This window comes from Aulonocara sp. 'chitande type north' Nkhata Bay, linkage group LG17, assembly GCF_057382095.1.
Source record: "Aulonocara sp. 'chitande type north' Nkhata Bay isolate Kocher_YH1m ecotype deep benthic linkage group LG17, A_spYH_male_GT1.1, whole genome shotgun sequence".
NCBI classification, from domain to species: Eukaryota; Metazoa; Chordata; class Actinopteri; order Cichliformes; family Cichlidae; genus Aulonocara; species Aulonocara sp. 'chitande type north' Nkhata Bay.
The window spans coordinates 8,661,790-8,677,638 of record NC_141360.1 but is presented as its reverse complement, the minus strand read 5'-3'; the positions used below and the strand labels follow the sequence as shown (position 1 = coordinate 8,677,638).

Genomic DNA, 15,849 nt, shown 5'->3' with positions numbered 1-15,849 from the left:
CAACAGGAAGTGCATCTGGCATACAAAATCTGACAAATCAAATAAGCGATGTTTCCCTCTGCAGCGAATCCTTGTGATCAGTGAAACTACTAAAAGTAGTGGCTTAGTAGTGCAGTGGTTTACATATTCCAACAAAGCATTTCTGAGTTTGTGTGATGGGGTTCTGGTTGGTCTACAGAGACCATGTGCTTTGTAAATGTGTATACCTTTAAGTTTTTATACAAAAAAATAGGATGTTAACTTAAAAAAAAAGTGTAATTCAAACACAAGTTTAAGGACTATCGAAATTAAGCAGAGCAATGGTGAAGTGCTGGTGGAATTGAACTCTCTGTGGAAGAAATGGGCAGTCTCTGGCCCACAGTTTAGCAATTTTGTCTGGCAGCTGGTCCAGGGTCTCCACTGTGAGTCTCATCTGCAAATTGGGAGTCAAGTTCTTCAGACTAAATGAGGAGCAGACTTTAATCATGTTATTGTATTTACTATATCATTATTCATTGTTGTTGGGGTAAGCACAGAGTAGCAGCAGTGCAACCCATCTGTGGCCTCTGCAAACTGAAGTCCCAGAATAAATTCCAGGGACATGATGGAGGTGATTGTAATTGTCACAATTGCTATTGATATTGACAGTTTGGATAACTATGATTTATCGTACTGCTGAGAAACCCCTCAGAAACTTTGGAGGTTTGTGTGACTGTGCAAATATCCAGTACATCTCTGATAGTTTCTCTATCAGAGATGTTTCATCTACTTACCATTGTGGAGCTGAGAGAGCCCAAAGTCAGTGACTTTGAATCTGTAAAGGTCTTGGTGATGGCTGACTAACATCACATTTTAGAAGTTTAGGTCATGGGTTTCAACAAGTGATATAACATTGTCAAACTCTTCATTCCTTGCATAATAAACAATAAGAATGGATGATAACAGTGCTTTAAAAACTAACTTGGTGGAATAAAAAGTAAAGCAGTTCAGAGAAACAGAAGTGTGTTCAGCTTTCAGTACTGAAACGTGAACGTTGTGATAAAACCATTCTGGCATCCTGAGAAAGTTCTACATTTCATTACTTTAAAACATCACAAGTCCAGGCTCTGAATAGATTTAGATGATGAATAAAGCTTACAACTGAGATTGATTTAACGAGACCTAAAAAGTGAAGGGATTCTGAATTTAAATATTGTAGAGAAGAAAAACGTTTCAGTGCAGAACTATATTTGTTTAAATGTGTTCATTAAACACAGTAATAATATTATAAATGAACCAAAGTACTGATTTTAGAGCTGATTCAAACATGTTAAGTTCAATTCACCACAATTAACAGCTGAAGGTGCTCAAGATTAACATGTCTGCAGCTCTTTAGTCTTACATTAATGGTGTTTTCGCACTTGGCCTTGTTTTTGACATCAAGAAGAAAAGAAATGTCAGCATTTTTTTTAATTGGAACACAACCAAACTCAGATCCTATCTGAGTCCCCAGTTTTATTTCCGTAATCATTGTGAACATATGCTGCTCTCTTTCTTTCCTACTTTCTTTCTTTCACTGATCAATGTCTGATAAATGGGATTTAGCCTTTTTTGGTGGCCTTGGCTAAATTAGTTATTAGTACCTGTTCCCCCCAGCTGGATGGGGAGATATATTTATCATTAATTAATTTTCAAGACCAACCCCAATGTTTTTAAAAACCTCAGCTGTTAGGTTAGTAAATGTATCTTATGATGTTTTTCACCATTTTACACATAACAAAAGCTTTAAAACAAAACTGCAAAGTTTACATGTGCAATAAAGAACCAGAAAAATGTGAAAGTGTACCTGTTCTACGATCTTATTTGTTTATCTGATATCCATCCACTAATTATAGTTTACAACAGGCAGGTATTCTATCACGTACGTGACAAATGGTAACATTATTTGGTGCTTCCAAATATTATTCACAATTGGTTTCATAGTTTGTATACATCCTGGTAGTATATAAACACCCATGCTCGGTGCAGTGTGGCGGGTAGAAGATTTTCCGGTGGGGGGGGATTAATTATACATTCATAGCATGTGGGAGAAAAAAACTCACAGTGGATTATGTGCAGACAGCTTAATATTTCCATGGCAACGTATACTCAGTGGTTACGATAAAACCATTTTAACCATGGAAAAACTCACAATGCATTGAGTATATTTGATAAATCGCCCACCCCTAATTTTAAGAATGGTGGGGCTCTTGCATTTTTATTTCCTTATTTTACCTAAAAAGGCACAAACTTTACTATTGGTTCAAGTTTTGAAATCATAGACAATATTGTGTAAAACTAAGGAAAACACATAATGTTAAATCTAATATCCCATATCAACAAACAACAAATTTCAGTTATTTATTTAGTATGGTTATCAACTGTTTCCAAACACATTGTTTCCAAACATAACACACACACACACACACACACACACACAGACAGACAAATTCTTCCATGTAAACAGGTGACATTCCCTCTCACTCGTTATTTTTCTTTCCAGGTGTCCCTTCAGCTCCTCGCAATGTGGTCTCAGTGGTCAACCAGACATCGGTGATGTTGGAGTGGCACTCACCACGTGACACTGGACACCGCGACGACTTGTCGTATAATTTGTTGTGTCGCCGATGCCACAGCAATGAGCGTCGGGCTTGTCAGCCATGTGATGACAGCGTGGTGTTTGTTCCAGGCAAACAGGCGTTAAAGGAAACAAGGGTTGAGATCAGCAAGCTGCGGGCCCACACGTCGTACACCTTTGACATACAGGTTTGTCCACAGACGGAGGGCTGCCTCCCTTTTTCATGCTTTGTTTGTGCTGTGAAGAGATTTGTTGAGTGTTTACAACAGTGAAAAATCTATTTTGTGTATATCAAACAGGCACTTCGTGTAGGCCTAGACTCATTGTCAGTTAGTGGGAGTTGCATTCATGCTGGATTTGCAGCAGTTGCGGTGGACTCCAGAGGTGTACTAAAAACAGCAAAAATGCATCAAAGAAATTTTCATGCATAGTTCCAACACTCTCCCCAAAATGCCACTATTTAGCAATTTATTGGCCACATGACTCATGCGCCTCATCACACGAGCCAATGTGTCAAAAAAGGAGTTGACTCTGTTTATTAAGGCACACTGCCACGAGATTTAAATACGTGGGATTGTCCACCATTTCGTTTCAGAACTCAAGAAGCTTCTGGGATAAGAGATTAAACATCTTCAAGAAACTTAAAGAATCCAGTCACTTTCTTTCCAAGCTCCTTAGAATACCATGACATGGATGACTGAGAACCTACACAGACATTTCACAGCAAATGTGATGTTGATATTTACTGTATTTTAGTTGTATTTTTTTGTCCACTGTCAAGAACAGCAAAAGTTAGTACTTAAAAAAAGTAGTTATGCTTATTACCCACTTTAAAAACAACCTTGCTGTCAGCTATTTTTTGAAATGCAAATATTAACCATAATGCTCAAGGTTACTGAGGCTACATAGATGCTTGCTGACATGCAGGCTTTTATGCACAATCTGCAGTTATAACTCTCAACTTACAGGGTCACCCTGAAGTCTATAAAACCAGTACAATTGTGTCCCTTCAATCTTCTGCCATCTGCCTCATTTCCCATACACGTAAGTCTAAAATCAAGGCCAGTGGTATTAGAATTCAGTTCAATGAGTTCAATGACTCTACTAACTAGAGGTGGCTATTTTTTAAAAATAGAATCCAATCCCTGACTATATGAATAGTGTGGCCCATCTGTTGCGGGATGAATATGTCAATATTGATGAACGATAAATTTAGTCAATAAATCAATGTGCCCATATGTCTACTCGTCTTTTCATCCCATGCATTGAAATTTTTCCCTGTTATCATGAGAAACAGGGAGCATATGGGGGGGGAAGCTGTACTGTTTGGTGAGAGCACCTACTACTAGAGGTGGGCTAGCATCGATACTATCGATACTAATCCATTAGGTACCAACCGGATCAATACAACACGATAGGATTGATATTTTGTATCTGTCCTCTAAGTTCAATATGTAGTCCACTGAATTGTTTTAAATAAAAATTCATTAGAAATTCTTCTCTTGGATTTTGTTTCTGGGATCTGCTGGAACCACTCACCTAGCTTGTGGGTCACTGCACCGAGTGCTCTGATTACCCCTGGGACCACTGTTACTTTCACACTCCACATCTTCTTGAGTTCTTCTCTTAGCCCTTGATACGTCTGTTCCTTTGTTCCTTTTTCCTGATGTTGTTATCACTTGGTATAGCTAATTCTATCTGTCTCAGGAATCTTTACACAGCCTGCACCTGGTGTCTTGCCTGGCGGGATAGACCCCAGCCTCCAGGGATCTTGTACTTAGATCTTGTTCCTGTGCTGCCATGATCAGTTCCTCTGTACTGTCTTTCAGACCAGCTTTGTCCAGCCACTAGTAGGATTTCTGAATGTTAGCTACTTCCTCTATCTGCCAGTGGTACATACCGTGCATGGGCCTGTCCTTCCATGGCTCCTCCTCTCCTTTCTTGGGTTTCGTTTACCTGAGGTATTCACTAAGCACGCAGTCGGTTGTGGACATCTTTCTGATTTACTCATGGATGTTTGTTGTCTCATTCTGGACAGTGGTTCTGACAATAACCAGTCCTTGGTCCTTCTTCCTTTCACTTAGCATGCAGTCTCAGGGTGCAGGATTTTGGGTGAAAACCATGTATAGTCAGGAGCTTCCTTGTTTCGATGTCAGTGGCTTCTATGTTCTCCTTTGGCCAGAAGGGTTCTTGATCATGGGCAGGGCGTTGGTGCTGATTGCCCAGGTATTGTTTTTTCCATTCAGCTGACTCCCCAGGACTTGCCTTACCCTCTGCAGGTATTTGGTGTTTGCCGCTTTTTAGCGACCTCTTCGTGGTTCCCATTTCCCTGTGGGTAGTGCAATCCTCACAGTTCTGACTATCTTCCCTCTCTTTGTTACCATCGAACTACACTTCTCCAGTCCGATTAACATTCCAATGTCGTTGCAGTGAATCGATGTCTTCTTCACTCTTGGCATACAGCTTGATGTCATCCATGTAGAGGAGGCAGCTAACAATTGCTTTATTCCTTAGTCTGGCTCTGTAGCCAGTCTTGGTAATGATCCTAATGAGGGGGATCAGGCCTATCCAGAACAACTATAGGGAAAGGCCATCTCCTTGGTAAACCCTGCACTTGATGGTGACATGTCCAGTTGGATAGTATTATTCGCCACATCCCCATTAAGTTCCTGTTGAAGGTGCTACGGGTCCTGTTGATCTTGTGTAGTTCTAGATATTCCAGGATCTGGAGCTGGTCTTTCAGCTGGTCTTTCAGTCTCGGTCTCTGGTATTTCTTGGTCTCTGCCAATTCCTTTCTGTGCCCTGCTCATGTGTTGAGCAATGTCCTTGTTCATATTAGTCGCTATGATGCCTGACATCATGTGGTACTGAGGCAGGTTATTGATTGGATCGGCACCGTTCTTTCTGGGGATCCTTGGGGATCAGGACTCCCTGGCCTTCATTTAGTCATATTGGGTATCTCTTGTCGATTAGCAGTTGGTTCATTTGTGCTACCAGACGTTCATGGAGTGAAGTCAGCTTTTTCAGCCAGTGAGCTTGAATTATGTTCGGGCCTGGTGTTGTCCAATACTTCATACTGGAGACCCTTTCTTTGATGTCTGCCACTGTGATGATTACTGGATCCTATTCAGGGAGATTGCTGTGGTTGTGCTGTGGGTTGCGTTCTTCTCCCATATGCTCTTCCAGTATTGCTCTGTCTTCAGTCTTCGTGGGGCTATTCTTACATAGCCATAACAAGACTGGAGGTGGGGCAGTGTCGCACTGTTTCCTTGGTTTATTCTCCTGATTTCCATCTCTCTGGTATTCCCGTTCAAGCGAGTGGTGACAGTCTAGGGAGGCTTACTGGATACAGACGCCCTGGTCAGGCATTGAACCTCTGAAGTTCAAAAGACGTGTAGTGTTACTAATGTGTGCTAGCTACCATTTTCCAGGGCCAGATCAAATGTGCACATTTACCCAAACTACACACGGTAATTACTTCTAATTCGCTCACTTCCAAATTTGCCTTTCTACACAACTTAATTAGTTCTGATTGGCTCTCGTCTGTCCTGAATATTTTCATATTATGTTCTTTTGTTGATGAAAGTGTTGGCTCATATAATCATAGTTTTTGTCCTCGTGCATTAGTTTGTTGTTTGATATTGTCTTGTTTTAAGCAAAGAAAAAAGGTTGTTGACGAAAACTATGACGTAAATTAACACTGGTTTTACCACAATTCAACCATGCATGAAAACGTACTAACTACTCTAATAACACAAAGTTTTGAGGCAAAGTAAGATGTGCCTTTTATAGTCTTGATAGGAGGTACTATTTGATTAAGGGACACAGAATAAATAGAGCTTGGAGTAAGTCATTAGTAATTGCCAGCCTTTATTTGCTATGACTGAAGACATTGTTCAACCATCAAAATGATTAGTTGAGCTCATGACAAATATAATATGTGGCAGCTAATTAGATGGTCTTTAAAAAGCACTCCCAACCTGTTAATTGTGTCTCAGTGTTGGTGAGATGAAACACATTTGGAGATCTTAAAGCTTCGCAAAGGGACTAGCAGAATTTTTATTCCCTGATATTAAACTAGCTTCTTGTTTCTGATACCTAACTGACTACTAAACCACAGCAAGTGCCCAATAACAGATTAACAGCTGTAACTGGGAGAGCTGGGTCTCTGTATTTTTGTGCATGTTAAAGTTTAAATGACGCAGATACTGCATACACAAGAAAAGAGTGTGTCAGATGTTTTTTAAGCCTCTAAATAATTTACATCCATCTATTTTTCTTCCGCTTATCTAATTCTGATTCGTTGGGGTGGATGGGCCGGAGCCTATCCCAGCTGCCACAGGGTGAGAGGATGGGGCCAATATAGCCTGAACTCTCTTAACCAAGCTTTCTTTAAGTGGTCATCGGGAATAGTTCTTCAGGCTTCTTGAAGAACATTACACAGCCTTTCTTTGGATATTGTTGCAGAATTTTTTCTCCCCATTTCTTAAAGACATGACTGTCAAATATTCTATCTAAAGAAAAACATGAAAGTATCACTGTGAATATCACGAGAGAGTCTGGTTCCTTAGATCTACAGGGTGGGCCATTTATATGGATACACCATAATAAAATGGGAATGGTTGGTGATATTAAAGTCCTGTTTGTGGCACATTAGTATATGTGAGGGGGCAAACTCCTCAAGATGGGTGGTGACCATGGTGGCCATTTAGAAGTCAGCCATCTTGGATACAACTTTTGTTTTTTCAATAGGAAGAGGGCCATGTGACACATCAAACTTATTGGTAATGTCACAAGAAAAACAATGGTGTGCTTGGTTTCAACGTAACTTTATTCTTTCATGAGTTATTTACAAGTTTCTGACCACTTATAAGATGTGTTCAATGTGCTGCCCATTGTGTTGGATTGTCAATGCAACCCTCTTCTCCCACTCTTCACACACTGATAGCAACACCGCAGGAGAAATGCCAGCACAGCCATCCAGTATCCGTAGTTTCAGGTGCTGCACATCTCGTATCTTCACACCATAGACATTGCCTTCAGATGACCCCAAAGATAAAAGTCTAAGGGGGTCAGATCGGGAGACCTTGGGAGCCATTCAACAGGCCCACGACGACCAATCCACTTTCCAGGAAACTGTTCATCTAGGAATGCTCGGACCTGGCACCCATAATGTGGTGGTGCACCACATTATTTTCTTGCTGGAAAAACTCAGGGAACGTGCCAGCTTCAGTGCACAAAGAGGGAAACACATCATCATGTAGTAATTTCAAATATCCAGTGGCCTTGAGGTTTCCATTGATGAAGAATGGACCCACTATCGTTGTACCCCATATACCACACCATACATCACTTTTGTTGTTCCAACAGTCTTGGGGGGATCCATCCAATGTGGGTTAGTGTCAGACCAATAGCGGTGGTTTTGTTTGTTAACTTCACCATTCACATAAAAGTTTGCCTCATTACTAAACAAAATCTTCTGCATGAACTGAGGGTCCTGTTCCAATTTTTGTTTTGCCCATTCTGCAAATTCTGTGCGCCGATCTGGGTCATCCTCGTTGAGATGCTGCAGTAGCTGGAGTTTGTAAGGGTGCCATTTGTGTGTAGCTAATATCCGCCAAAGGGATGTTCGACTAATGCCACTCTCAAGTGACATGCGGCAAGTGCTACGCTGTGGGCTCTTGCTGAATGAAGCTAGGACAGCCACTGATGTTTCTTCATTAGTGACAGTTTTCTTGCGTTCACATTTTGGCAAATCCAACACTGAACCAGTTTCACGAAACTCAGCAAGCAGTTTGCTAACTGTAGCATGGGAGATGGGTGGTCCCGTAGGGTGTCTTGCATTGAAATCTGCTTCAGTGACCCGGTTACTGCGTTCACCAGATATCAACACAATTTCGATCTGCTCCTCACGTGTTAACCTCTTCGACATGTCAATGGCTGTGAACAAAGAGAAACTTGTAAATAACTCATGAAAGAATAAAGTTTTATTGCCAAATGTTGAGCAGGTTTACAACATTAGGAAATTGCTGCGGTGCTTCAGTGCAAACATACTGTCATAAATTACGCTTAAATAGACATGAAAATAAAAATAAGAATAAGAATTAAAAGTGCTAAGTAGATAGATATATACATGAGTGCAGGTGGTGATCAGTGTTCGTGTTCCTTCTTCCTGATATTGCTGTCATTCGGAACCGCTACATCGATCACTACGGCCGTCTTCTTCTGTTTGTCTACCACCACTATGTCCGGTTGGTTAGCCACCACCATTTTGTCCGTCTGTATCTGGAAGTCCCACAGGATCTTAGCTCGGCCATTCTCCACCACCCTTGGGGGCATCTCCCGTTTTGACCTCGGGACTTCCAGGTTATACTCGGCACAGATGTTCCTGTACACTATGCCGGCCACTTGGTTATGGCGTTCCATGTATGCCTTGCCTGCTAGCATCTTGCACCCTGCTGTTATGTGCTGGATTGTCTCTGGGGCATCTTTACACAGCCTGCACCTGGGGTCTTGCCTGGTGTGATAGACCCCAGCCTCTATGGATCTTGTACTCAGAGCTTGTTCTTGTGCTGCCATGATTAGTGCCTCTGTGCTGTCTTTCAGTCCAGCTTTGTCCAGCCACTGGTAGGATTTCTGGATATCAGCCACCTCCTCTATCTGCCGGTGGTACATACCATGCAGGGGCCTGTCCTTCCATGATGGTTCCTCGTCTCCCTCCTCTTTCTTGGGTTTCTGCTGCCTGAGGTATTCACTGAGCACTCGGTCAGTTGGGGCCATCTTCCCAATGTATTCTTGGATGTTCGTTGTCTCATCCTGGACTGTGGTGCTGACACTCACCAGTCCCCGGCCCCCTTCCTTCCACTTAGCGTACAGCCTCAGGGTGCTGGACTTGGGGTGAAACCCTCCATGCATGGTAAGGAGCTTTCTTGTCTTTATGTCAGTGGCTTCTATCTCCTCCTTTGGCCAGCCTATTACCCCAGCAGGGTACCTGATCACGGGCAGGGCGTACGTGTTGATGGCCCGGATCTTGTTCTTACCATTCAGCTGACTCCTCAGGACTTGCCTGACCCTCTGCAGGTACTTGGTGGTTGCAGCTTTTCTAGCGGCCTCTTCATGGTTCCCATTCGCCTGCGGGATCCCCAAGTACTTGTAACTGTCCTCTATGTCTGCAATGTTGCCTTCTGGTAGTTCAATCCCCTCAGTTCTGACTACCTTCCCTCTCTTTGTTACCATCCGACTACACTTCTCCAGTCCGAACGACATTCCAATGTCATTGCTGTATAGCCTGGTAGTGTGGATCAGTGAATCGATGTCTCGTTCACTCTTGGCATACAGCTTGATGTCATCCATGTACAGGAGGTGGCTGACAACTGCTCCGTTCCGTAGTCGGTATCCGTAGCCAGTCTTGTTAATGATCTCGCTGAGGGGGTTCAGGCCTATGCAGAACAGCAGTGGGGACAGAGCATCTCCTTGGTAGATCCCGCACTTGATGGTGACTTGTGCTATGGGCTTGGAGTTGGCCTCTAGTGTTGTACGCCACATCCCCATTGAGTTCCTGATGAAGGCTCTTAGGGTCCCATTGATCTTGTACAATTCTAGGCATTCCAGTATCCAGCTGTGGGGCATTGAGTCATAGGCCTTCTTGTAATCAATCCAGGCAGTGCACAGGTTGGTCAGTCTGGTCTTGCAGTCTCGGCTGATTGTTCTGTCTACCAGTAGCTGGTGTTTTGCGCCTCTGGTATTCTTGCCAATTCCTTTCTGTGTCCCGCTCATGTATTGACCCATGTGCCTGTTCATCTTGGCCGATATGATGCCTGACAGGAGCTTCCATGTAGTACTGAGGCAGGTTATTGGTCGAAACCCGTAGCCGGTTACCAAGATTACGTGAAGTACCCTCAGAAGGTCTGCTAGATGATGTTAATGCAGCACTACGGGCAATACCTACAACCACGATTACCGACACTAACAAGCTGATCTACAATACGGCAGCAGTGATCAGTGAGATGCTTGGCTACAAGTTGAACAGCGACAAGGGGCAGTACCCTCCATGGAGAAGGAGGCTAGAGGGCAAGATCAAAGTAGCACGGAGGGAGGTTAGCCAACTAACGGAGTTGCAGAAAGGTGCGACAAATAAGGTGCCTAAGAAATACAGCAAGCTGTCCATACCTGAGGCCTTGGAAACTGCCAAGCAAAGACTCACAGCCTTGGCCAGCCGCTTGAGGAGGTACACCAGAGAGATAGAAGGCAGGAGAATAAACCAGCTGTTCTCCACAGAACCAGCAAAGGTGTACTCTCAGTGGCAAGGGAACAATAAGAGAACAGCACCACCAAGGCTGGAGACGGAGCAATACTGGAAGAGCATATGGGAGAAGGATGCAACCCATAACGGCAATGCTCAGTGGCTAGAGGATCTGAGGGCAGACCACAGCGACCTCCCTGAACAGGGTCCAGTAACCATCACAGTGGCAGATATCCAAGAAAGGGTCTCCAGTATGAAGAGTTGGACAGCACCAGGGCCCGACATGGTTCACGCCTACTGGCTGAAGAAGCTGACTGCACTCCACGAGCGTCTGGCAGCACAAATGAACCAGCTGCTAGTTAACGAGAGACACCCGGAATGGCTAACTGAAGGCCGGACGGTCCTGATCCCCAAGGACCCCAAGAAGGGACCGGTCCCCTCCAACTACCGACCAATAACCGACCAATATATATATATATATATATATATATATATATATATATATATATATATATATATATATATATATATATATGAGAGAGAGAGAAATGAGGGATGGTTTAAGGTTGTTGCACAGCAGTGTATTTCCAATTATTTTGTGGAGTTGCAGGTTGTCATACCCTTGTAGATTACCTCATCTACTGTATAGCATTTCACTACAAAGCACACTACGATTTCTCCTACTGTGCACTCAGTCTAACCAAGTTACTGCTACACTGCAGCAGTACTATCATGTTTTTCATACTCACCTGACAAGCCTTAACTGTTTTAACATTATAAGTGAAACATACAATTTCGCTGCAAAGAAAAATGTGTGATTCTATCTATCAGAATCAGGCAGCCATACTTTCTAGGTCTCAAAGAAATGCATGAATCTGAGGTTTCCCTTATAATACTCAACATGTAATATAGTTAATGCTTTTGACAGTTGAACTTGTTAGCTTTGCTATTTTCATATGATTCTGGGGCATTAAACTTAGCTACTCTTAGCTTGCCAAATTTTACTAGCATCATTTGTCATTTCAGGCAAAAAACAACAGCGGTTGCTAGCTAAAATTGAGAAGCTAAAGGTAAATCATGTGCTAGTTGTTCAAGCTATCAGCCACCATTATTATTGTTAAACAGATGCATTGCTTGAATGGAAAGGCACCAAGAGCTATGAAGAGATGGGGGTGGAGAACTCAGTTCAAATAACTATTAACTTTAATGTCTGAGGGTGGAATAACCATTACTTTTCTATAGGCAGTCAACGGAGTCTCCAACAAGAGCCCTTACCCCGCCCAACAACTGTCAATCAACATTACAACCAATCAGGCTGGTAAGTTGGGAGAGCAATGACTCTTTGCGTGTGTGTGTGTGTGTGTGTGTGTGTGTAAGCATCTGTGTGTGTGCTAGCATACCCCGGGGCACTGTGGATTATGTGAGGGAGGGATGGCCGGAGAGATAAAGGAAATTGAGCTACAGCCTTTTAATTCATAAAACATGTTATGTGCTTGTCATCGCTCTGCCTGTTCTCGCTCTCCTTCCCCTTTCTCTCTCTTTCTTTCCTGCTCATCCACAGCTTTCATCGCTTTTCCTCCCCCTCCCTCAATTCTGCTTTTCTCAGCTTTCTCCCCCCTTTCCCTGCTTTCCTCACCCTAGGTCTCCCTCAGTATAATTCTTAGAGGCCATAAAGTGAGTGAGTTATTACTCCATCAATACTTTATGGAGACAGACACAAGTGATATTTCCACTGCTACCCAAATTTAGATTTAAAAGCCGCTTTGCTATGGAAAAACACATCATTTACCTCATCTACAGCACCCCTGGCTCATTCCTAATCGAAACATGATCCATTGTCACCCTGCCGTTTTCTGAGCGCATTTGTTACCGCTGTTGGATGCGAGGCTCTCTTATCCCTGAAATCTTTTAGGACTCAACAAAAACTGATTTATTTTTCAGGTTGACTGCACTGGGGGAGATTTTTAAATTATGCAATAGCTTTTGAGTGTATTTCATTGGACTTTAGGATGTAAAACTCAACACTGTGTATGTGTGTGTGTGTGTGGGGGGGGGGGCTCAATTGTGGCTATGTGAGGAAAAAAAAGACTGTGGGGTTTTCAGGTGACAGATCGCTCATGCTGTCAAATTATTTCTCCAGCAGAAGTATACACCTCTTGAGGCATCATAGCATTTACTGTGCGTTATAGCTGCTGTATGAAATTATGGTGACTCAGCTGTGTAAGATGCATACAGTCTATTTAGGATATAATGGCTTTCAGCAGAATCCCCATAAAACCAAGAAGACAAATTCTCTTGAGGTTTTTTGTCCTTTAAAACACTAATTTAATTAAATTTAAAACAGTGTAGTACATCTCCAGATGCTGTGTGATATTAGTCTTCTTCTCGCCTCATATTTCCACTTGAGACTATCAAAGCACAAAAGTGATGAAAGCCATCACATAAAACGATCCAGAAGCTGAACCATGAAATACATTACAGCCAACAGCTTCTCGTTCCCAAAATTATGGGTTAAAAATGCATCGCAGACATAGCTCTTGTTTCCCCATCAGTGACAAGTGCAGTAATTTGTTTTCATGAGCTTGGAAGAGGAAACATTTTTCTCCTTTGAGTGCAAATAATCTTTGGCAATATGTCATTAAACTCTGTATTTCCATATTTATGGTGTTTAAACATGCTAGCAAGACTTTTAACTGCCTAATTGATTGTGTATTCTTGTGTGCGTATGTATGTGTGTGCGCTTTTTATCAGCTCCCTCAGCAGTTCCCATAATGCACCAAGTGAGCTCAACAAGTCGCAGTTTCTCGTTGTCATGGCCACCGCCCGAACAGCCCAATGGAATTATCCTCGACTACGAGATACGATACTATGACAAGGTAGGGTGGGATGATAAATGTCTGTGTTTGTCTCTGTGTCTGTGCTTTTTGGTGCTATAGTCGCTGGCAGTAACTCATTAGTCAATAAAGCAGGCAAATCAATATCAACTTCGTCAGAGTCATCCATTATCAGGACTGTTACTAAAGACCAGCAGGATTCTCACTTCTGCACAAACACCTCAGCCATTAAGAACTTGAATAAAAGTAACACCAACCATTTTGGTAAAACTACACGTATAGTTCTGTGCAAAAAGTTATGAGCCACCACTGCGTACTTTATATTTTGCTTCCAAGAAACCCAAAAGTTCTTGTAATTTTTAAAAATGGTCCTCAGATGCTTTCTTTTTTCTCTGAACACTGTTTTTTCACTCATTTTTAGTCCAGTCCTTATACCTGACCATTTTTAGAGAAATGAATAGCACAAGCACCCAATTAACTTGTGGGGATAGGTTAATTGGATAATCCAAATTGCCACTAGGTGTGAATGTGCGAGTGAATGTGAGTGTGAATGGTTGTCTGTCCCTATGTGTTAGCCCTGCGACAGACTGGCGACCTGCCCAGGGTGTACCCTGCCTCTCGCCCTATGACAGCTGGGATAGGCTCCAGCGCCCCCCGCGACCCTGAAAAGGATAAGCGGAAGCGAATGGATGGATGGATGGATGAATAGCACCTAATTAAAGGCATTAACCAGTGTTGTGTCTACACATAACAGACAACTTATCAAAAAAACATTTTTAATTTTATCTTTAGGCACTGTGTTACCAGCAACCTGTCACAAAACAGACACTTTGATAGGCATACAATAATATTTTTGTACTAACAAGGTGATTGTCAAAGAGATATTAGCTAAAAACTTGGCATGTGACAACACGGTGTGTAGTGTGTCGTTGAAACATTTGAGGAAACTGGACAAACAGAGGACAGAAGGAGTGTCAGATCTTAAAAACTGTCTGCAGTGAAAAATGTCTGAATGCTATGTCCTTAAGAAACAGGAAAAAGTCCAACAAAGATCTAATCAGAGAAATGCATCTTCCTCTTCAGCTGATCCATTAGCAGTTCACTGAAGCTTCATCAGAAATGGTCTCGGTGGAAGAGTGGCTTTCAATTAGCCAAAAAAATGATGAAGCCAGGAGTCCGCTGTTCTAGTTGCTCTAGTGACCCTTGAACCCCCTCTAGCCATCGATCTGGTGGGTAACAGACGTCTCCGAAAAGGTCGGAGCACTTTTACAAATATGCGATATGTGATGTCTTGATAAACCAAGCAGATATTTGAAGTTTACACAGCTACATTAAAATATGTTAAAAGTTTATTTTGTGACCCAGAAAGAGTAATAAGAGTAATAATAAAACTAAGTAGCTGCAGCCATTGTTGGAAACTGGAATTGGCTGGGCCGCGCTATGAATTCTGGGATATGGTGGGCCACGAAGGATACACCCGACCCATCCTTCAAATCTTAGGAAAAGGAGGACGCATTTGTCGGCCGCATTCGGAGGAGTCTACGAATTGGGACAGCCTTCATTGTGTCACTGTGGCGTAATTGGTCTAAAAATGCAGCCTCGGGAGGATGCAGCCTACGTTTTGGGACACAGCTAAGGTGGAGCCTCTCATGGTTTGGGGCTGTATTTCACAAAGTGTTGTTGGGGATTTTCAAGATTGATGGAATTATGAACACTGAAAAGTCCTGTCAGATTTTTGATCCATCATGCAGTACCATCTGGAAACCATCTGATTGGCAAGTGTAGCCCAGTGGCAAACAGATGGAATTAGAGACTGTTTATTGTAATTATTATTAAAGGTGTTTTATTTTGTTCAGTTAAAAGCACTCATGATTGGAGAGAGACTCTAAAGAAAAAATCCAAATTATTTTGCATGGAATTGCATTATTTGTGTTATTTATTTATTTATTTTGTTTCTCAAAGGTTATTTTTTGACCTGGATACAAATGCAGTCCAACCAATGGGATTGTTTGTCCCGCCTTGTTTTTCATGTTTGGTTGCGCTGCTAAGGCTGCTTAGACCACACGCGCCATCCGGTTGTTCAGTGATGACGTGACGAATCCTACTTCCGGGTCTAAAGTAGTCTGCGTTTAATATGGCTTTTGTGTTGTTAACATGTTTAATGTTATGTATTTTCTTCTATTTGATCTTAAAAAGCT

General features: G+C 42.4%; 1 protein-coding gene across 2 annotated transcripts in view; it reads left to right on the top strand.

The window, feature by feature from the left end:
* Nucleotides 1-15,849, top strand: part of LOC147309617 (ephrin type-B receptor 1-like) — a 145,075-nt gene that overhangs the window by 64,499 nt on the left and 64,727 nt on the right. For both annotated transcript variants that reach the window (XM_086268692.1, XM_086268691.1), the window contains exons 7-9: nucleotides 2,501-2,763; nucleotides 12,060-12,135; nucleotides 13,569-13,693. In XM_086268692.1, coding sequence (XP_086124818.1) covers nucleotides 2,501-2,763; nucleotides 12,060-12,135; nucleotides 13,569-13,693 — 464 coding nt within the window. The remainder of the gene's footprint in view (nucleotides 1-2,500; nucleotides 2,764-12,059; nucleotides 12,136-13,568; nucleotides 13,694-15,849) is intronic.